We start from the raw sequence: 22172 nt of genomic DNA, 5'->3' as shown, positions 1-22172 counted from the left end.
GGTCGGATATCCGGAACCACGATCCGCGGAAGTGACGTTGTGCGTGCCAAGATAGTCCCGCCTTACGCGTTTCGTCATACGGACGTCATCGGAGGCGTCCCCGGATTGTGTGGAGAACATATGAGCCTGTGAGCTCCCTCTCCTATCTGGGAACATTAATTGTTTTATTCTTCAGTGTGATATCAGTCTTTTGTGACTGGACTGTTTTATATAAATAAACGAATCCATTTAAACAGAATCACGCTATGTGGAACCCTTTTTATTTTTTTAACATCTAAGTGGATATCCAGTGGGGACCTTTATTACATCAAGGGACAGGGAGTCCCCATCTCCATGTATGCAAGTAGCTGCTTTGAATTGAGACGCGTGGAAGGATACTGGCATCCATATAACCGGAGAGACAGGATTAACATCATACGCTCGTACCCCTGCAGGGGTGGAGTGCTCCGGTGAGTGCAACCACATTGGGGGGTAACTGCCAGTAATTACAGCACGGCTCTGTACCAGCAAAGGAGAACCTTCTGCACGATTTCTACGGGTTTTAGTGCACGGCACATTCTACTACTGTTATGAACACTTTGCAACAAACAATATATGGGATTTCCTTTGATATATAGTTGCGGTTTTTACACATTACCTATGATTTACTATTTCAAATGGTTTTTGCACATCAATGCACAATGGTTTGATAACCACAGTTTTTGGCACTTGTCACTTTACATTTTCTAATTAGTAGATGTATATATGTTATATAATGGTGATGATTTAATATTTATGTTAGTGTTTGCACATATAGTAGCAAATTCCCTTTACCACTAAATAAGGATTTTTCACTAATATAGGGATACATTGATTTTTGGGAGTTTTGTATATATATATATATATATATATATATATATATATATATATATATATATATATATATATAAAAATTTTCACTTCTAAGAAGCAATTATATCACACACTTGAGCACTTGTTTAATTTACAGCCACACCCTTTGTTTTAACACAGCGCCACTCCCTATACTTTGATTTTCAGTTTTTTGGGGGATCACTTAGGTGTCCCCTTCCTACATAGGGGGGCTGCAGGTGTAAATCAGTCTGTAAGCGCGGATCTGTCGATATATTTATAGCTTGGTCACAGTGCTGGGGGAATGCCCCTGAGTGTGCTCCCAGCATATACAGGTACGCATATATGGGTATGGATTGGTATATATGTGGCAGCGCGGAATATAGTCTTCACTTCCCTGATACCACATATATGCGTACAGCCAGTAGTAAGGGGCTAAATAAAAACTCTGCGCATGTTATTAAATGCTGACAAACATGATAACTGCATTTTTCTCAACTTGAAACTGTTTTAAATAAAAAAAAATAAATAAATAAATAATTGAATTGCTTTTAAATGCTGTAATCCACATTGACAGATATAGCCAACAGGATTTGTTTGTAAACAAACCTCATGTGATTACTGTGGCTGGATGTCATCTTGATCACATGATCCAGAACCATGCTGATTTGTTCTTGAACATAAGTGGGAGATAGGGACTGTCAGTAATAGTTTTATGCCATGTGAACAGCCCCCTTCAACTGTATGTTATGTCTTAGGTGGATGGTTGGTGGACGGTTGGGAGACGGTAAAACCACAGCTCAACCCTTTTTTTTTCTTTTTATATCCCCATGTGAAAGAGGCCTTATTTTAAAGTCAATGAGGATGTAAGAAGATGTTATATCAAATAAAATAAAGTGTGTGGGTATGAATGATTAAACTTGTGTCTATGATTTACTTTAGTTAGCAAAAATGGCATGGCGAACCAGACTTAATTTAGGGGACTAGAGGTTGGGACTCAACCTTATAGGCTATTGAAATTTGAATATAATGTGGATGTAAAAATTCCACCTGGTATATAAATTAATAAATTTGATCATGAACTAACACTTTCTTTACTGAGAGGAGAAAACTTTGTTAAAACGTTTCCCATGTTTTAGCTATTTTAACAAAAAGAGGATAACCGCACTTCTTTCAAAATAATTACTAATTGGAAGCCAGCCTTCTACAGTTCAATATCTTCCATGAGGATCTCAGCAATCATTTACAGTAAATACATTCAGGTCTGATTTAGGCTTTTTTGGGTTTTTAATAATAATTCTAGCTCAAAAATTGGCCTGACCTAAAACTGCAAAGCCTATTGTTCATATACACTATCATAAAACAAGACCAGATAATTTATAGAATAAAAGTAGAACAAACCATAAATTCCCTTACATCATCTATATAGATATCATAATCAGAATCATCAATGTCATATCCATCGTCATCACCGATCTTGGGCTCTGTGACATAGCTGTGAATGTACCCTCCAGATCCCAGCTCATCTGTGCCTGGAACACATAGCATACAATTTGGGATTTAATGACAGTTCACAATCACAAGTGAAGCGGTTTTGAATCTTACTGTTTACTTTAGTAGATGTTACCAAATTCAAATACTTACTCTGGCTACATTAACAAAATATTGGCCCCATTCACACTTGAGCTTTATGTAACTCGAAATTCCAGAATGCTCAACATATACAATCCCATGGTTTCCAATTGTGTCTCTTCACACCTGAGTGTAGTTGAAGCTTGTAACTCAAAAACTACATGGGCTTCAAGCAAACAAAGACGCTCAGCTCAAGTGTGAATGCAGCCTGCAGTTTTTCTGCACACATTTTATTGATTGTTACATGAAATATCAATAATAATACATCTTTACGCCCTGCTACTATCAATAGATCCTTAAAGCGCATGCCAATACATGCTGGCTCCTTTGGGTTCCTGATATAGATGTGCGCCCGTAACAATTGCTTAGTGCCCGCATCTCTGAACAACTGTTTTTTTCAGAGCAGCAGAATTGTGATTGTAAAACATTTATGAAGTAATGCAAAAGTGAGTAACTACCTTTTGTTATAAATCTTCTTCTTTTTCATTGCGGGTAAATAATGGATTCCAAACAGAAGCAACTTGCCATCATTGAGTTCTTGACAAAGAAGGGGTGCAGGCTGTCCGACATCCACAGAAGGCTACAGAATGTTTACGGAGATGGCACCCTTGTCAAGATCAATGTCTTGTCATTGGTAACTCTTGTCAAAGCCGTCATCTCTGTAAACATTCTGTGTATGTTGGACGGCCTGCACCCCTATTTCATCAAGTAGTCAATGACGGCATGTTGCTTATTCTTGGAATCCATTATTTACCTTCAATGAAAAAGAAGAGTTACTCTACCAACATGTGAAATTCAAATGACCTATCTAAGTTAATTAAAAATGTATGCCCATTTTCGCATTGCTTTTGGTACAGCCCTCGTATATACTGGCACAGGCAGTTTGGCAATTTGGGATAAGCTGACCTACACTTGAAGGTACTTGGGTAAGAATGGTTTATATAAAGCATTTTGTGGTTTAAATGGTGTTGTAAGTTGAGAAATGCTGTTATAAAGGAACTCCAGTTACATATGTCCTTTGTTTATTAGGATAAACACAAGGTAGCACTGGAAATTCTTAAACATTTTCCCTCAACACAGAGCCTTTTATTCTACTGTTTGTGGGGTAGGCAATTTTTCCTTTTTTCTATACTGATCCCAATAAAGTTAGATAAAGTGTCTGTCAGGATCACTTAAGTGCTCCTGCTCCTCATTCCAGCATCCGAGTTTTGGCTGTTGCATTCTCCCTGTCTGTGTCCACCTGCTGGGTGACTGATGTGGTCAATCTGTCTGTCTGTCTGCCCTGCTTTACTAGTTTGGATTTCCCTGTGTATGACTTCAGGCCGGATTATTGGACTATTCCTTGAACTCAGCCTGCCTTTAACCAGGACTGTCAGAGAACCACTCTACCTGTCTGCTAACTGCAAGTATCTCTTGGCTTTGCTCCGTTCGCATCTGCCCTGGTATGGTGGCCAGGCACTATAGCATTGCGTATAAGTCCTGGGGGCAACCATGTATCGGTAGGCCTGCTTGCCTTAAGGGAAAGGTGGCTGCTATGGGTGAAGAACACAGTATCTAGCTATAGTGTCTGACCACCTGCGTTGGGGTAGACGTGACAGCATCAACCCTGTCAGACAACCAATTAAGACTTCCTGAAAAAAATCTTAAAGTCAAAGTCCAGAAATGAGAAAATTCTACTCTTGCAGTGGGAACCTTTCCCCCGCACTCCACTACGGCACTCTGGTTGAGGTCAGGACTCTGTGCGGGCCAGTCAAGTTCCTCCACCCCAAACTCACCCATCTTTGTCCTTATGGACCTTGTTTTGTGCACTGGGGTGCAGTTATGTTGGAACAGGAAGGGGCCACCCCCAAACTCTTCCTATAACGTTGGGAGCATGAAATTGTCCAAAATGTCTCGGTATGCTGATGCCTTAAGAGTTCTCTTTACTGGAAGTAAGGGGTCAAACTCAACCCCTGAAAAACAACCCCATGCTATAATCCCCCCTCCACCAAATGATTTGGCCCAATGCACAAAGTCCATAAAGACATGGATAAGCGAGTTTGGGGTGGAGGAACTTTTCTGGCCTGCACAGAGTCCTGACCTAAACCCGATAGAACACCTTTGGGATGAACTAAAGCGGAGACTGCAAGCCACGCCTTCTTGTTCACATCAGTGCCTGACCTCAAATGCATTTCTGTAAGAATGGTCAAACATTCCCATAGCCTTCCCAGGAGGGTTGAAGCTGTTATAGCTGCAGAGGGTGGGCCACTTCAATATTGAACCCAACCAACTAAGACTGGGATGCCATTAATGGTCATGTGCGTGTAAAGGCAGGTGTCCCAATACTTTTGGTAATATAGTGTATGAGGTATCAACGCGATAGTTAGGAGCAGTAGAAATTTTTTGCAAGTTTTTTTGGTGGTGGTACATGGTAATAGCATAAAATTATACATATAAATTAAAAAATACAATTTTTTACTATTTCGAGCCAGTTTTCTTTTTATCATAATAAAAAAAACAAACAGGCCAAAAGATATCCAGTATTTCCCACCAAATGAAAGCTCAATCTTTTCTGATAAAAAAAAGGTACAGTCCACTTGGAGACACTAAGTAGTTGGGATGATAGGTCCAGTTGGACTGGCCTGCACAGTCCTGACCTCAACCCGATAGAACACCTTTGGGATGAATTAGAGTGGAGACTGCGACCTGGGCCTTCTCGTTCAACATCAGTGCAGAATGGTCAAACATTCCCATAGACACACTCCTAAACCTTGTGGACAGCCTTCCCAGAAGAGATGAAGCTGTTATAGCTGCAAAGGTTGGGCCAACTCAATATTGAACCCTACGGAATATACACACTAAATATATATATATATATATATATATATATATATATAAATACACACATATGCTGTATATATATATATATATATATATATATATATATATAGATATAGATATAGATATATCTATATATATATCTATATATATATATATATATATATATATATATATATATATATATATATATATATATATATATACACACACATATATACATATATAATTTATTATACTAGAACATCATTTAATTAATGAAAAAAATGTGTAAATAGAGGACCTCTTAGAACTTGTAGCCTATCCACTAAGAATCTGTATCTCTTATACAATAAATACAATACAAAAATACATTGGGATAAAGAAGCTTTGCAGATCTTTTAAAATCAATACAATGAGCATTGAAAGTGAATTCAATTACACCATCTATAATAGGCCTTGTGCTTGGCAAGGACATAATGATTGCTTCACAAGGCTGATCGATGCAGTCAGCATGCACACCCCTATTATATTTATATCCTGCTTTTTATAACCTCCTCTTCACTATTGCTGCCTTTCATAAGAGGTTGAAAGAAATAAACGGTGTATAGAACGGCCGCTCCCAAGAAAGGGCAAATTACTCCTGATTTCTGATTTAAAGGAATTAATTTGCAAACATGTGTAATTGCGCTGTGCATTATGCAGGGGAAACGCCAAATGAAAAACTCTAGGTGGAATCAAAACTATTGAAGTTTGTTCAATGAAATAAATTGGATGGTGCAATTTACAGTTTACAAATAGATTTTGATGATCATTCCCATTTTGAGAAAGGGCTAGAATCAAGAACGCTATCCAAAGTAGAAATAACCTGGTGTAATTGAATAGCAATTCCAGTCAAAAAGAGAAAACCCTCAGCGGTTATAAAGGTCTCGGTATACTTGTAAAATTTTTTTTTTTTTCTTGACTGTTATTTATGTCTGGGTGTCACAGCCCCCAGCCCCAGCAATGTGCCCAAATTCTGGCTGAACTCTCTGCACATATATCTTCTTCAAAAAGCAGTGGGTGGGAGAATCCGAAAATACCATAGGATCGGGTGGCACTCCAGGAGGAATATGGGGTAAGCCATACTTCACTTGACATTTTTAAAAGCCCTTCTTGGGGCAGAGGGAGTCTACTGGTTCAGCTGGAATTTTTTGAATGAAAGGTCATTAGTACCCATAAACAGGGGCCATGTTGGGAATCTATAACAAAAGTGAGTACACCTCAAATGGAAGGTGGAGGAGCACAAGGTCTCTAACATCCACCAGCTCTGTGATGTCGTCATGGAGGAGTGAAGAGGACTACAGTGACAACCTGTGAAGCTCTGGTGAACTCCATGCCCAAGAGGGTTAAGGCAAAGCTAGAAAATAATGGTGGCCACACAAAATATTGACACTTTGGGCCCAATTTGGACATTTTCACTTAGGGGTGTACTCACTTTTGTTGCCAGTGGTTTAGACATTAATGGCTGTGTGTTGAGTTATTTTGAGGGGACAGCACATTTTCACTGTTATTCAAGCTCTACACTCACTGCTTTACATTGTAGAAAAGTGTCAAGTGGCCCTGGGGATGGGACTATGTGCTGGATCAAACTGTTATCACAAGGCTGGAAGAGCACAGTCGGTTAAAATGACCTGTGACCTTCACTGGAAACACCAAAAACGTAATATGGCGTGATATCCACATACTTTTGGCTATATAATATATATCACTGTGAAATGTTGTGCATGCCATTTATGGGGAAATCTAGGTGAGCGAATCGTTTAAATGCATTTTTCTTGCAACTGTATTTGTATGATACGGATGGCAAATTTGAATATGCAGACAGGAACAGAGTTACGCTAATGTGTATGCAACCTCCTACGCAAACTCAGCTTTCCATGTCGCCTTGAACCTAGTGTTGTCCTAACATTTGTGAGCTTCAGTTTAACCACTTGCCCTCCAGAAGGTTTTACCCTCTTCATGACCATGGCTATTTTTTGCTATTAGGCAAGGCGCTACTTTAACTGGCAATTGCACGGTCATGCAACACTGTAAGCAAATTAAATTTGTATAATTTTTTTCACACAAATAGAGCTTTCTTTTGGCGGTATTTGATCACCACTGAGCTTTTTATTTTTTTGCAATATAAACAAATAAAGACCGAAAATTTGGGGAAAAAAAACATAATATTTTTTACTTTCTGCTATAAAATATTTTAAAAAATCAAATTTCTTCATGAATTCATAATGCCTTCTGCTACACGCCTTTGGTTAAAGAAAAAAAATCCCAATAAGTGTAAATTATTTGGTTTGCCTTAAAGTTATATTGTCTACAAACTGGTATATACACTATACTGGAATTTTTATTTTTTTATACTAGTAATGGCAGTGATCAGCGACTTATAGTGGGACTGTGATAGTATGGCGGGAAAATCTGACACTAGCAGCACTGGCTGGGAGATACACTAACTGACTGGCACTGACATCAATTATTACACTAATACAGTGATCAGTGCTCATACTATACACTGACACTGCCCTAATGACACTGGCTGGGAAGGTGAAAACATCTAGGGGCGATCAAGGGGTTAACTGTGTGTCTAACAATGTGTAATGTGTGTAATATGTGCTGCTTTTACTAAGTGATCATGCTGTTTTTTTCTCTGCTTTGCAGAGAATTAAAGAAAAAAAAAAAGTAAGATCGCCTGTCAGTGAACAGAGCTCTGTGTTGTTTACAGCACAGAGCTCTCCTCCATTAATTACAGAGCCGATCAGCAAGTCCCAGTGATCAATCATTGGCCGGGACCTGCTCATCTGCTTGTGTTGTAACAAATCACAGCACAGCCGGGGCAGCAGGCGCGTGCGCACGCCCACACCCCCTATCTTTTTTTTTTTTTTTTGCCACGTCAGTGTCCATTTTCGGGGACGTAAGTTTCAACTTAACCGTTCAATATTTTCCCGACTCGTTATTCACATCATAGTGGCATTTATTGCTTTTTCTTTTTTTTTTTTTTTTTTCTTTTTCTTTTTTTTTTTTATATAAAATATCGCTTAGATTGAATCCACATTGCTTGCAACACAGCCGCATCTCTCGTCCACAATGACAAGTAGATCATATCTAAGCCTCCCTTATCTTAAGCCCCCTTCCCTTCCCCACCCCCCCCAAACCCCCCTACCGCCTCGAAGTCCTTTATCTCTTTCATCCATAGGCCTCCTAGCCAACTAGATCAACACCACAACTGGACTCCACGCCTGTTGCACCTTACAAATCTCTGACTAACTACACAGGGACTATATTGTTAGACCAATTAAATTCCCAATACCTCTACTGCTCTTATTGAGCTTTTAAATTTTTGCCAACCCCTCCATTTTTCCTCATACTCCTCCATTTCCACTCCCTCAATATATCTCAGATATTCTAAGTTCTGGGTTTCATTTGTTTTGTCGTACCATTCTTGTAATGTTGGGCCGCTTTTTTCCTGCCAAAGTTTCACTATAAGGCTTTTTGCTGCGTTCAGCAGTTGTGGTATAAGTGTTCTCAAATATACTTCAGTTGGCATTCTAAAACCATGAAATAGACATGCCCATGGATCATCCGGAACTATTATTTGGGTTATCTCACTAATAATTTTCCTTATTTCATCCCAGTATTCCCTTATTTCTGTACATTGCCACCAGATGTGTGCCGTTGTACCCAGCTCTTTTCATCCCCTCCAACAGTATTGTGAGGTTTCGCTCGGATACTTAGATGCTCTGTCTGGGGTAATGTACCATCTTGACAAACATTTATAATTTAACTCGGACACCTTATAGTTTACTGAAGTATTATGGACTCGCTTTAATAAAGTTGCAGCCTCCTCATTTTTGAGTTTTAAATTTAATTCTGTCTCCCATTTTTTGATGAATACTGGGATGTCTGTACCCTTCAGATCCATCAACACCCTATAGATCTTCGAAATCCCCTCCTTCCCTGCCTTACCGACACATAATTTCTCTAACGGCTGTAAGTTATCCATCGTTCTAATAGGTTGGGGGAGTGTTTCAACGAAGTGTTTTAGTTGAAGATATCGCCATCTATTGATGGTCATGAGATCTCTTTTATGTTTTAAGTCCTGAAAAGAACAAAATTTGCCCTTCTCCATAACATCCTTAAGCTGTGCTCCTTCTTGCAGGATCCATCTCCCACTGAAAGTCTCCATACCTGGTGCAAAAAATTCTGTGTCCTTCAGAGGGAGCAAAGGGGAGTTATACTCCCATTGCTCCCTTTTATGCAATTTGTCCCATATTTTTAAAGTGTATCTAGTAATAATATGTGCCTCAGAACTAAATTTCCTATAAAGTGGAGGAATCCAAATTACTTTACTCAAATCTACTTTACTAATCGTGTTTTCCATTTTCACCCAACGTTTTTCCTTATTACCTTTTGCCCAATCTATGATTCTTGATAAAATAATTGCCTCGTGATAACATCTTATGTCTGGTGCACCCACCCCCCCCTTCTCTTTATCCCTAGCCAGTGTTGCATAACCCCCCTATCTAAAAGCGCTGATCACGTACCAGGTACGAGTTCCAGCACACAGTGGCCTCCCTGCAGCAGTAAATGTTCATAGGGCAGTCTGCAAGCAGGTAAGGTATTAGGTTAATAAGTGTAGTACCCATTGGTTTATGGGCACACTATATAGTAAACCATGCCACGTCCCATATAGTGGAACACTGTATTGAAAAGTCGAGAATTATGGACTTTGGAGGCACATATACATAAGATAAAATAATTCAATATTTTATTTTTTTCAACATTAAAAGCTTGTACAAAATAACAATTGGATATAAAATAGATTCTAAAATGTAACTAATTACCATGTATCATAGACAAAGTGTAAACCCCCTTTAAAGGTGTGTACCGCACACGAGGAGGCTATGCGCATAGAGAGATGTACACCAATTGTTCAAGTTTCTCCAGGTGCTGGGGTTACACTTTTCCTTTAAGGATCTTTCACAGCTCTATAGGTTTCGCAACCTAGTCGCTTCTTCAGGAGCCTTTAATACATTGGTAATAGGACATAGGGATCAATGCGCTCACACCCAGAGCCAAAAAGAGGAGCCCAGATACAGCCGCATCAAGACTCCCACTGCGGGTGTGGGGGCATATTTGTCTGATAATAAGGTTAAGAGTACTGAAGGTCCGCTAATCTTATGGGTATGGTACTTCCCTCCTAGGATGGCCGGTGAGCCTTAGTGCATATTTACAATGCCAAAAGCCAGCCGTTAATAGGTTTAATACAGCCACTTGCATGTAAAAAGGACCTCCCTCCGGAGTTCTTGTCAAAACCTGATACATATTAGTGGGTAATCCATCTCAAAAGCACTGCCCTGGATGTGCCTCCTGAAAATCTATGGCCACCACGTATAGGGAGAGAGAGGATCACTCTGCCCCCCCAGGATCACTCTGTCCCCTACTGATGCAGCTGTATCTGGACTCCTTCTTTGGCCCCGGGGGTGAGCACAATTATCCCTACGTCCTATTACTAGTGTATTTAAGGCTCCAAAGCTAAAGAAGTATCTAGGTGGCGAAACATGTAGAGCTGTGAAAGATCCTTAAAAGAAAACTGGAACCCCAGCACCTGGAGAAACTTGAACACTTGGTGTACACCTCTCTAGGCACATAGTCTCCTCGTGTGTGGTAAGGGGGTTACACTTTGTCTGTAAAACATAGTAATTAGTTACCTTTTAGAATCTATTTTATATCCAATTGTTATTTTGTACAAGCTTTTAATGTTGAAAAAATAAAATTTGGAATTATTTTATCTTATGTATATGTGCCTCCAAAGTCCATAATTCTGGAGTTTTCAATAAGGTGTCAGGTTGCCTTAAAGGGTTAGGATTCAAAGTCAAAGTATTAGCATAGAGAAGGGATAGGTTTTTGTTGTTTTCATTTGTTACTTTATCTGTTCTGTCACTGGCACAGGAAGTGGCGGAAAATGGTTTAGGTTTAGGAGTATGTTTGGGTACAGGGTTAGCATTAGGGGCTGGGATTAGGTAGATGGTAAGCTTTAAAGGTAACTTGTCACAGGAGAGACATAGGCTGCCATAGCTGACCACCCCTTCTAAAAATGTTTGCTTCAACACCTTTAGTCACTGACCTGGAACAAGTGTAAGATTTTTTTTTTCTGATTTACCTGATCTGTATGTTTGTTCAGGGATGTAACTTAAAATATTGAAAATATTGAAGTCAGTGGTTTATTATAACAGCTGACCCTCTAGCATTTTCCGAAAGAGTTCATCAGTGGCAGCCCAATATTTCTTCCTTGATAAGTTTACTTCAAAATGAACCTGTGGCTATGGACGCTGACATTTTTACATCTTTTCAGCAATTGGTAAATGAGCTCTCTAGTTACAGGCACTGCATAACAAATCATTCTCAATTTGCACAGTAAAAGCATCCAAGTAATTTATTTTACATTAGGTATTCGAAGGCTGGAACGCTCTTGAGTTGAGTTTCTCCTGGAAGGAGGGAGCAGAGGGAGCTGAGCTGCTAGGCACTGCTTCATTGTGTCTGCTGTGAACTTTGAGAGTTACGGTAATTCCTCCATAATGTCTGCAGCTACAAAGATAAGGTTGGAATTTGTTTTACGTCTCATTTACTGCTTGGTAAAGCAGAAGTAAAGTAAGTTTAAAAAGCTGATTAGTAGGCTTTTTATGAGAGCAGAGCCTCTGTACAGTATGTCTCTTTTGTCATAATTGATTCCCTTTGTTTTCCAGTGTTTGTGTACACTGATCCATGCATGAGCAGCTCAGTGTACAAGGTTCTGTGCCGAGACAAAATAACAGGTAAGGAAGTTATTCTCATGCCAGTCTGGCCCAATGAAAAGACTGAAGATGCTGAACATGGAAGAAGACTGGGAGAAGATGGAAGCACTAGTGAATGGTGAAGCAATGATATCGCAGTGTTGGAGGGGATCGCTTGCAAGGTAAGTCTGCCATGTGCTAATATGCTATGCATGGTAGCATGTTATGGCAAACAGCTCCTCGGGGCCCAAAATGTTTTTTTGTGGTGGTTTACTTACACTTTAAAGATATATACTGTATCTACTTTATGTCTCTAGCCTGGCCACAGGTTCACTTTAGGAACTGTTTGCAGCAGTCTTTGAAAGTGTTCCACTGTGGATGGCTTTCCAGAGAGTGGCATAGGTGTGGCTGACAAGCATTCAGGGTCAATACTGTCTCCTCCTTTTGATAACTGAACAGGGTTTTTTTAATGCTTTTGGCTTGCGGTTTCAGCAAACCCCTAATTCACTAAGGGCGTATAAATTTTACCACGGCCACGAAGCAAAGCATTGCAGCTGCAATGGCTTTGGAAAGACGGCCCAGTTATGGCCTAGCAAGGCCTCATACAAATACAAACAGTAGCTATTACAAAATAAAAATACAACTTCTAGCTTTATATTATTTTAAGGTAGGCACTCGGGGGGCAGCTGAACTGCTTATTTTCACTGCCCCCCCAACCACGTGTCCTAAGGGTTAGATAAACCTATTAAATCCAAATCAACTTCATCATTTTTATTTCCATAGAAGACTAATGTATTGTGTTGAGTGGGCAAATTGGCCAAGGCTGGAAAATATTGGTTCATTTTCAGATTTGTGGGGTTTTTTTTCAATTACATTTTATTTGATTTCAATGTAATACAGACATCCCCGGGTGGTAACAACATCCCAGAAACAGGGCCACAGCCCCGAAAACAAAAATATAATAGGGGGGGGTATAACAGATGAGAGATAATATGTATCTATGTAGATGTATAAAATGACATACCATCAACACATGAAACAACCCATCCTAACGAAAAGAAAAGTGCAACCTGACTAATAGATCTGGAGACTTGGATGGAACCTCTCTGAGGGGTAGCCACCTATCCATAATGGATTTGGAAAGACGGCCCAGTTAAGGCCTAGCAAGGCCTCATACAAAGACAAACAGTGGCTATTACTCAGAGACAAAATAAAAATCTATAAAGAATCTATAAAAAGAAACCTGAAGAACGACTAAGAACAGATCAGCACATGGCGTGTCAGAATACCTTGCAGGTTAGTGGGGTATTAATATAGTCTGAGATTTCTCTGTTAAAAAAAATATATATATAGTCTGAGATCATATTGGGACTGTGGCTATTTACTGTCCCAAGTCAGTCACTGATGAGATGTTTGTGGAGACAAGGAAGTTCTTTGTTATATCAAAAAAAAAAAGTAGAGTCCATGAAAGCTTGCCATCTGGAGGTGAAACGTTGTTCAAAGGTATAGTGAAACAGCTGAGATTCGAGTCTTTCCCGATATAGTATGTTGTTAGTCCTCTTCTGTTACGGTTAGAGCAGTAGAGGTTGCCCACTTCTTCAAAATGGTCCTACAGGCAACTAGCAGACATTTTAGGATCCAATGTGAATGAGAAGGTGTGTCAGTCTTACACATTGATGGTCTGGGTATTGGACTTTCATATCCAAAGTGTAGTAAAGGATGTTATTCTAAAGATGAAATTGACCACCTGATCTTAAAAGGCCGCTATGGGGTGGCATCACCAAAGGTGATGTGCAAGCTTTGCTTTAGCAGAGCCACATAGTGGACATAGAGCAGCCCGTGGACTAGATTTGGAAGCAAGAAAAGGAATATATGCTCTGTGTATTAACTTGAGTTGACATGCTCGCCATACTTCGTTGGTGATTAGGTGTGAGAATCTATTATACCCACATAGTTTATCCGTGAAAGATTTAAATGGAAAGTCCTTAGCCTAATTTGATGCTGAGAATGAGCTAAATGGTTTTGCGCATTGCAGATTGAGAGGTCTGTAGATGTCTGAGATGGTGTATTTTTGAGTCCAAATTAACTTTTTTTTTTTTTTTTAAATCAATCAAGTCTTTTTCAATGATTAAAAGACAAGATTAATAAATAAAAATTTTAATAAAGAAATGATTTTGTACAGGGCAAGCAATGCAGATACAAGTTAAAATAACTTTTTCAGTACTTTAAAATACAGCTGAGAGTTTGTTTTTGGTTTCTGTACTTTGTTCTTTTCGCTCTTTTTTTGCAGCGCTGAAATAACAAGTCTCACAAGGAAGCTTTATTAGTCCCCAAACATCGACGTGTCATCCGCTATTTCTCTTGAAATGAAAATCAGCCTCTCGGGAAACAAAATACTCTGTTACCATTTCTCCTAGGATCACACTTTAAATGATCATCACCTTCTTCCATGCCGTCTCATCACAGCCATAACCAAATGTAGGAAAAGTTATGTATGATCTAATTTGCAAACAATCAGAGGCCATGCAAGTCCATCCATTCACTTTCACAAGCGCAAATAGAAAGTGTCTTTGTAGTGGAGATACATTTTATGTCGGCGGCAGAATAATGAATAACATCTGGAAACAGCAAGGACACTTCCACCTTCTCTATATTTGTTCTCATGTACAGCAATTGTACAAAGTTGTGTTATTTATTTTCAATTTGGGAATTATTTGTTCGGTGTACGAGATGGAAGCGCCATTTTGGTAAAGGAGAAATATCACAAATGCAGTATTGAAAGCCTAACAGCCCAAACTTTTGATTTAATTGCTCATAGAGCAGAGAAGTGTTGGAGCTTCTGTCATGTTTTTATTGGCGTTTGTCTCCCTTATGGGTAGTAGAGTTCCTGTCAGGACAGGATGTGATGGAAACTCTGCGATGGGCAGAGAGACAAAAGTAAAAACACATTTTTAGTAAAATGAGAAAGGGTTAGAAATTCTGACAATGTTTTCTGTCCCAGTAACAACCAATCCTCCCTTTTCTTGTGACAAACGAACAGGAAGTGAGGGGAAATATCTCTAATGGGGTCACAGACAGAAATAAACTCCACTCTCCCCAAAAACTAAAACAAAACAATTAGCAGGAGTTAAAGCGGTAGTAAACCCAGCCATAAAACAGTTTAATTTCCGTCACGTGCCGGAAATGCAGCACTCCCATTGGTTGTGCTCTCAACCAAACTGTCAAACCATCCAATGGCTGGTGTCATAATTGATCACATGTGCAGCATCATGGCAGTTGTGGATTAAACAGAGGCAAAGATGGCAGCTTCCTTGGCTGAAAACAATAGGAGGGTTTACTTATACTTTAAGCTTTAAAGTAGTTATAAACCCTCACCTTGTAAAACAACCCATTCAGCTTAAAATAGAAATGAAAGGCAAAACATTTTTGTATAGATATAAAAAAATAAAAATAATTATAAACACCTTTATTCTTCTTTTGTGTAAGTGAACACATTCCCTCTGTTCTCAGCTGGGGGGAGGAGAAGCAGTAGCACACCGAGCTTCCCAGTGAATGGCATGTCAGGACAAGTCTGATCATTGGAGGAGAGCAGATTGAGTTCCCGGCACAGCTAGAGAACTGACCATGGTGTGCTCTCCTGCTTAGTGTGGTCAGTTTTTAATAGGAAAGCAGAGGGACAGGCAGGAACACCAGGGGTTTCACATAAAGGAAGCAATTCAAAGAGAACAGGATACTTTCTCCTACAAGTACATGGTATAGCAGGAATATGAAGTGTTGGGGTAACAAAAGTTTTAAAGGTTAAGTTCACCTTTCAGGGTTGTAACATATTCAGGGTGTAACATGTAACATGTTACGAACAGACCGCCCTCCCCCCGATCCCCGTTGTGACAGCTAGAGAGGTTCTTCTCCCTCCCTGCTAGCTGTCACAAAAAAAAAACATGGCTGAGCTGGGCTCCACCCACCCGGCTTTGTCGTTGATTGACAGGGCTCTGTGCATGGAAAACTACAAGGTCCAGTAGCCTTTGCGGCTGTCGGCTTGTAGTTTTCAATTAACTACTACAGTGCTGTGGAGCGCCGCGGTAGTTCATTCATGTTCCTGTCAGATTGTATCTGCTTACCTGTATGGGATGTATGGGCAAGTAGATACACTGGCATATCTGTTGGAGACTTGCATGGCACCATTGATAAGCAGATGCTTTACAGGCTCCAAAAGAAAAAAAAAAATGTACCTGCAAAAAAATTTGCATTTATTATTTTTTTCAAAAAAGTGTACTTACCCTTTAATCTCTTCAGTGCTTTGGAGGTGTCCAAAGTCTGAAGAGGTTAAAATAAGCTCATGGCTGCTGCAGTTTGCTTAATGGTACTATTGGGGTATTCGCGGGTGGCACCACCATATTCCCCCCCAAACCCCTTTACTCTGTGGTTCCCAGGCTCCTCTGCTACCCCCGGAAGCTTGGGACCACAACTAATGCTGTCAGGATGATGAATGGAAGGAGATAAGGAAACATCCATTCCTCCATCTCCTTTGCACAGTGAGAACCCAACGACGTTTCTGGCTCAGGCATGATGTCTCTATATGGAGTACCTGTCACCTGCCCAACGCTATCACATAGGGGGCTTGTTGGTCCCTTGTGATAGCAATAAACTTAAGTGCACATGTTATATATTTTACCAGGCACTCCAGAGTGAGAGCACAAATTCTAGGTCCCTCATGACCTCATTTCTGGTTAACTCTGAAGTGATGAGCTGTAAAGGTATTTAAAGGAGAAGTATGGCCAAAGCTCTTTTGGCTGTACTTCTCTTCTGGATCACACGAGCGCACTTAGTTCTGCACTCCTGTAACTCAGAATCAGCCAACAGTGGGCTAAAGTCTGCTGTCAGCTGATGTCACAGAGCCAATACAGGCTCTGCAGGAATCCCAACAGAAATTTCAGGATCTGGCCAGATGCCTGACCGGCAACTGGCTCAGCCTCTCAGTATGTTGGCTCTCAGCATGGGGTTCCTGCCCCGTCCATAGTCAGATGCTCCAGTGAGTGCTGGAGGGGCAGAGCAGAGAGACAGAGAACTGAGCAATCAGCAGTCATGTGATTGTTCAGTTCTCAGTCTTTGAGTTGGCGGGGGACATATGCAGCATCTGATCAATGCTGCATCCACATAGGTGAGTATGTGTGTTTGTTTTTTGGTAATCCCATACTTGTCTTTTAAAGCAGTGGTTCTCAACCTCAGTCCTCAAGTACCCCCAACGGGCCATGTTTTGTAAACTTCTCTTAGATAAAATAGCTCTTATCAATACCATGTCATTGATATTGATTTTAAAGCAGCTGTGCAAAGTAAAGGAGAACCTGAAAACATGGCCCGTTGGGGGTACTTGAGAACTGAGGTAGAGAACCACTGTTTTAAAGCATCACCTAATGATAATTTTGAGTATCATTATTTTTGTCATTTCATGGGCACGCACAGTTTTGAGGATTGACATATTTGATATCTATTTATAGAATACTACCTCAACTTTATTGGTTTAACACATGTTATTGAGTTTTTATAAGAACTACAAAGTAACAGCAGGGATCTTAGTACAACTGAGTGTAAAAGAAGCTGTGTCGACCCCTTACAATGAGTACATTTTAAGCATAAGCAAGCAAGGTAAATTTAGCGAAGCACATCAATGGTGGCGAGTGCAGAAGTTTAAGAAAGAGGCATCAGATAGGCCCACATGAGCTAATCAGGTGTCTAGCAAGGCATATATTTTCGGAAGAGAGACAGGTAGTTGGCAAAGCCCGGGAAGTAGGGAAAATCAGCACTGCATGTAGTGATAAGGGTGTGCCCAGGCACACCCCCTGCGCACGTCTATGGCTTCTTCATTCAAAAAATGTTCGGGGGGGAGGTAGTTTGATAGTCAAAAAAATCTCCTGGTTAAAGTGAACCCACAAAGGAAATTTATAGGGTTCTTAGATGATATAAAGAATGAGTGATGGTAAGAAATTATAAAACAGATAAAAATGCACCTGCTGCTTTAGAAATGGGAATCCGTGCACCCTTTGGCAGCAGGGCATCTGCTAATGGCAGGAACTGGCATCAAAAGGGTCAGTCCCCCAAGATACTCTGGCAGAGACATGAGTGGCACCCCAATGCACCAACACATGCAACCCACGTTACCACAAAGCAATAGTGTGTGTGGGCCCAAAAACAAGATATTAATGGTTAACAAATGAAATTTTTCTTACAGAGTAATAATAAAAGAATTCTCTATCTAACCATACAAGGAACAGGCTATTGAAGAATCAAGCAACACTCAGCAAGGAATGCTCTCTGACATGCACACTCGACATTCATGGCTCTTAGTAAGCTGTTTGGGTTATGCCAACCAGATAAATAAAATCCTTTATTAGAGAAATAGGATAATAGTTACTTCCTTTGTATCCATTCCTTTCTTAAAAGTGGTTGTAAACCCCAAACCTCAAAACAACATTCTTTTGCACAGTTTAGTAGATAATGTTGTTATAACCTAATTCACATTGAGGTTGATTTACTAAAGGCAAATATACTGTGCACTGCAGGTGCAGTTGCTCTAGATCTGAGGGGAAGCTCTGAAATGAGGGGAAGTTTTGCTGATTTTTTATTATCCAATCATGTGCAAGCTAAAATGCTGTTTTTTTTTTTTATTTCCTTGCACGTTCCCCTCAGATCTAGGGCAACTGTACTGTAAGTGCATTTGCCGGTGCACAGGCTATTTGCCTTTAGTAAATCAACCCCATTGTGTATACCTCTGAAAAAGTCATCCTCATTTGGTTGTAGCCCTCAGAAATCTGCTGATCTGTGGGAGTGGCATAGCACCAAAGCTTAGTGTGTGGAGACCCAACATCACACTATTCCTCTCCCACCTATACACAGAGTCTCTCTCTCTCTCTCTCTTTGATCTCTCTCACCCTCTGATGTCTCTCCCTCTGTATTCTCTGATCTCTCTCTCTGATCTCTCTCTCTCTCTCTCTCCCATGTCTCTCTCTCTCTCCCTCTCTCCCATGTCTCTCTCTCTCTCCCTCTCTCCCATGTCTCTCTCTCATGTCTCTCTCTCTCTTTCTCCATTTTTCTCTCTCTGGTGTCTCTCTCTCTCCATTTTTCTCTCTGATGTTTCTCTCTTTTTCCATTTCTCTCTCTCTGATGTCTCTCTTTCTCTGATGTCTCCCTCTTTCTCCATTTCTCTGTCTGGTCTCTCTCTCTCTCTCTCTGACGTCTCTCTCTTTGATGTCTCTCTCTCTTTATCCATTTTCTCTCTGATGTCTATCTCTTTCTCCATTTCTCTTTCTGGTCTCTCTCTGATGTCTCTTTCTCTTTCTGGTCTCTCTCTGATGTCTCTCTCTCTCTGATGTCTCTGTCTCCATTTCTCTTTCTGGTCTCTCTCTGATGTCTCTCTCTCTTGTCGCTCTCTCTCTGTGTCTAATCTCTCTCTCCCAATTTCTCTCTTTCTGGTCTCTCTCTATCTCCCCCTGATGTCTCTCTCTGTCTCTCTCTCTCTGATGTCTCTCTCTCTTTCTGACGTCTCTCTCCCTTTCTCCATTTCTCTCTCCATTTCTCTCTCCCTGATATCTCTCTCTCTTTCTCTCTCTCTCTCTGATCTCTCTCTCTCCATTTCTCTCTCCCTGATATCTCTCTCTCTTTCTCTCTCTCTCTCTGATCTCTCTCTCTCCATTTCTCTCTCCCTGATGTCTCTCTTATCTCTCTCTCTCCATTTCTCTCGCTCTCTATTTCGCTCTCCCCGATGTCTCTCTTATCTCTCTCTCTCCATTTCTCTCTCTCTGTCTCTCGCTCTTTCTCTCTGTCTCTGATCTCTCTCTCTTTCCATTTCTCTCTCCCTGATGTCTCTCTGATCTCTCTCTCTCTCCATTTCTCTCTCCCTGATGTCTCTCTCTCTCTCTCTGATCTCTCTCTCTCTCCATTTCTCTCTCCCTGATGTTTCTCTCTCTCTCTGATCTCTCTCTCCATTTCTCTCTCCCTGATGTCTCTCTCTCTGTCTCTGATCTCTCTCTCTCTCCATTTCTCTCTCCCTGATGTTTCTCTCTCTCTCTGATCTCTCTCTCCATTTCTCTCTCCCTGATGTCTCTCTCTCTCTCTCTCTCTCCATTTCGCTCTCCCCGATGTCTCTCTTATCTCTCTCTCTCTCCATTTCTCTCTCTCTGTCTCTCTCTCTTTCTCTCTGTCTCTGATCTCTCTCTCTCTCCATTTCTCTCTCCCCGATGTCTCTCTGATCTCTCTCTCTCCATTCCTCTCTCCCTGATGTCTCTCTCTCTTTCTCTCTGTCTCTCTGTCTCTGATCTCTCTCTCTCTCCATTTCTCTCTCCCCGATGTCTCTCTGATCTGTCTCTCTCCATTTCTCTCTCTCTCTCCATTTCGCTCTCCCCGATGTCTCTCTTTCTCTCTCTGTCTCTCACGTCTCTCTCTCTGTCTCCATTTCTCTCTCTCTGATGTCTCTCTTTCTGATGTCTCACTCTCTTTCTCTCTCCGATGCCCCATCTCAGTGTAGCAATGTGCATAAGTGCAGTGGCTTTCCCGGGTCTCTCCTTCTTTATTAGCCTGAGACAGAGCAGTGGGAGCCATTGGCTCCAGGTGCTGTCAATCACAGTCAATGAGAAGGAAGTGGGGGGCACACAGAGGTGGCTCGGGAGTGAGCATGCACACGTCCCACTCGGCAAGGAGGAGGGGCCAGAATCTCTATCAGGGGACTCGAGAAAATGGGGATTGGGGCTGCTCTGTGCAAGATCATTGCAAAAAGCAGGTAAGTATGATGTGTTTATTAGTTTAAAGGAAAAAAAACAAACCTTTAGAACCACTTTAACCTCTTGCTGCCTAGGGTATGTATACAGTATATATAGCCTGGGTAGCAAGTGGTTATACCAGGTTAATGGCTGCACCTACAGTCATGATCCTGGTATTGTTTTTTTCAGCCGGCAATCGGCTTTCCAGACAGTAAAAGATCCCAGCGGCTTAACAGACACCTAATAGCTTTTTACAGCTCTCAGAAGGGCCCACCCTCTATCTTTGTTGCCGTTTCTGAGCTCTCCTGTTCCACCGGGGGGCCTGGGACCGCTGTAAGCAGTCAGGTCAGCTGGAGGAACTGGAGATCCATTCCTGCATCTCCTCTGCGATCAATGAAGCCGGAAACAACGAGGATTTCATCACTTCTGGTTTCATTGCTTCCTTGCTCTGGCCGGTACAGCCAGGGAAGCATTTGATTAAACACAATCTATGTTTGATCAGATGCTTAGTAGGGCAGGGATGATATCAGGGGTCTAAAAGACCACTGAGGTCTCCATAAAGAGTTCTTGTCACTGTCCAAAGCTATCACAAATGGGTCTTGTTCACCCTTTGGGATAGCAATAAATGTTAATGAAAAAAAAGTGTAAATATAAACAAATAAATAAAAAAATTATAAGAACCTTGCCCCCCCCCGGTGCTCGCGCACAAATGCAGAAGTGCACAACACGCAAGCAAATGGTGACTGCGCCACATATGTGAGTTATTGCCGCAAATGTTGGCGTGGGAACAACAATTCTATCACAATAGCGCATATTTAACTCTAAACGGATGACCTGCAAAGGATTTTAAAGCATTGCCTATGGACAATTTTAGGTATCGTAGTTTGTCACAGTTGTGCACAATTTTAAATCTTGACATATTTGGTATCTATTTACTCGACACAACATCATATCTTATATTTTTCAAAAAAATGGGTATTATTTTGTGTTTGTGTACACTAAAATTAATTTAAACTTGTGTTTGAAAAACAGCTGCACAATTATTATGTGACTTAAAAAATTGCAACAGACATCATTTTATCCTTTTATTCTACAAGACCTCTGCTTTCAAAAAACATAGAAAGTTTGGGGGTTCTAGCAAAAATATGCAGAATTTAACATGTATGTGAGCAATTAAAAAATGCCCTGCTAGGCAAGAGGTAATAGGAAACGAGCATATTTTTTCAGTGAGCATATATAATAAGTTCGTATTAAGTTTATCTTCAAGTCATTTTTACGTAGCCTGTACATTTTTAATGCGCTATATTTCCATGATGGTTTTTCATATATGAATAGGTGC

The 22172-nt window shown here is 40.6% G+C and overlaps 1 protein-coding gene across 2 annotated transcripts in view; it reads right to left on the bottom strand.

Moving 5' to 3' along the window:
• EGFLAM (EGF like, fibronectin type III and laminin G domains) overlaps nucleotides 1–22172 on the bottom strand; it is a 297792-nt gene that overhangs the window by 94512 nt on the left and 181108 nt on the right. For both annotated transcript variants that reach the window (XM_073621500.1, XM_073621508.1), the window contains exon 8: nucleotides 2266–2381. In XM_073621500.1, coding sequence (XP_073477601.1) covers nucleotides 2266–2381 — 116 coding nt within the window. The remainder of the gene's footprint in view (nucleotides 1–2265; nucleotides 2382–22172) is intronic.

The sequence above is a fragment of the Aquarana catesbeiana genome, linkage group LG01 (genome assembly GCF_042186555.1).
Source record: "Aquarana catesbeiana isolate 2022-GZ linkage group LG01, ASM4218655v1, whole genome shotgun sequence".
Classification (NCBI taxonomy): Eukaryota; Metazoa; Chordata; class Amphibia; order Anura; family Ranidae; genus Aquarana; species Aquarana catesbeiana.
This window is presented reverse-complemented; position numbering and strand designations above follow the sequence as displayed.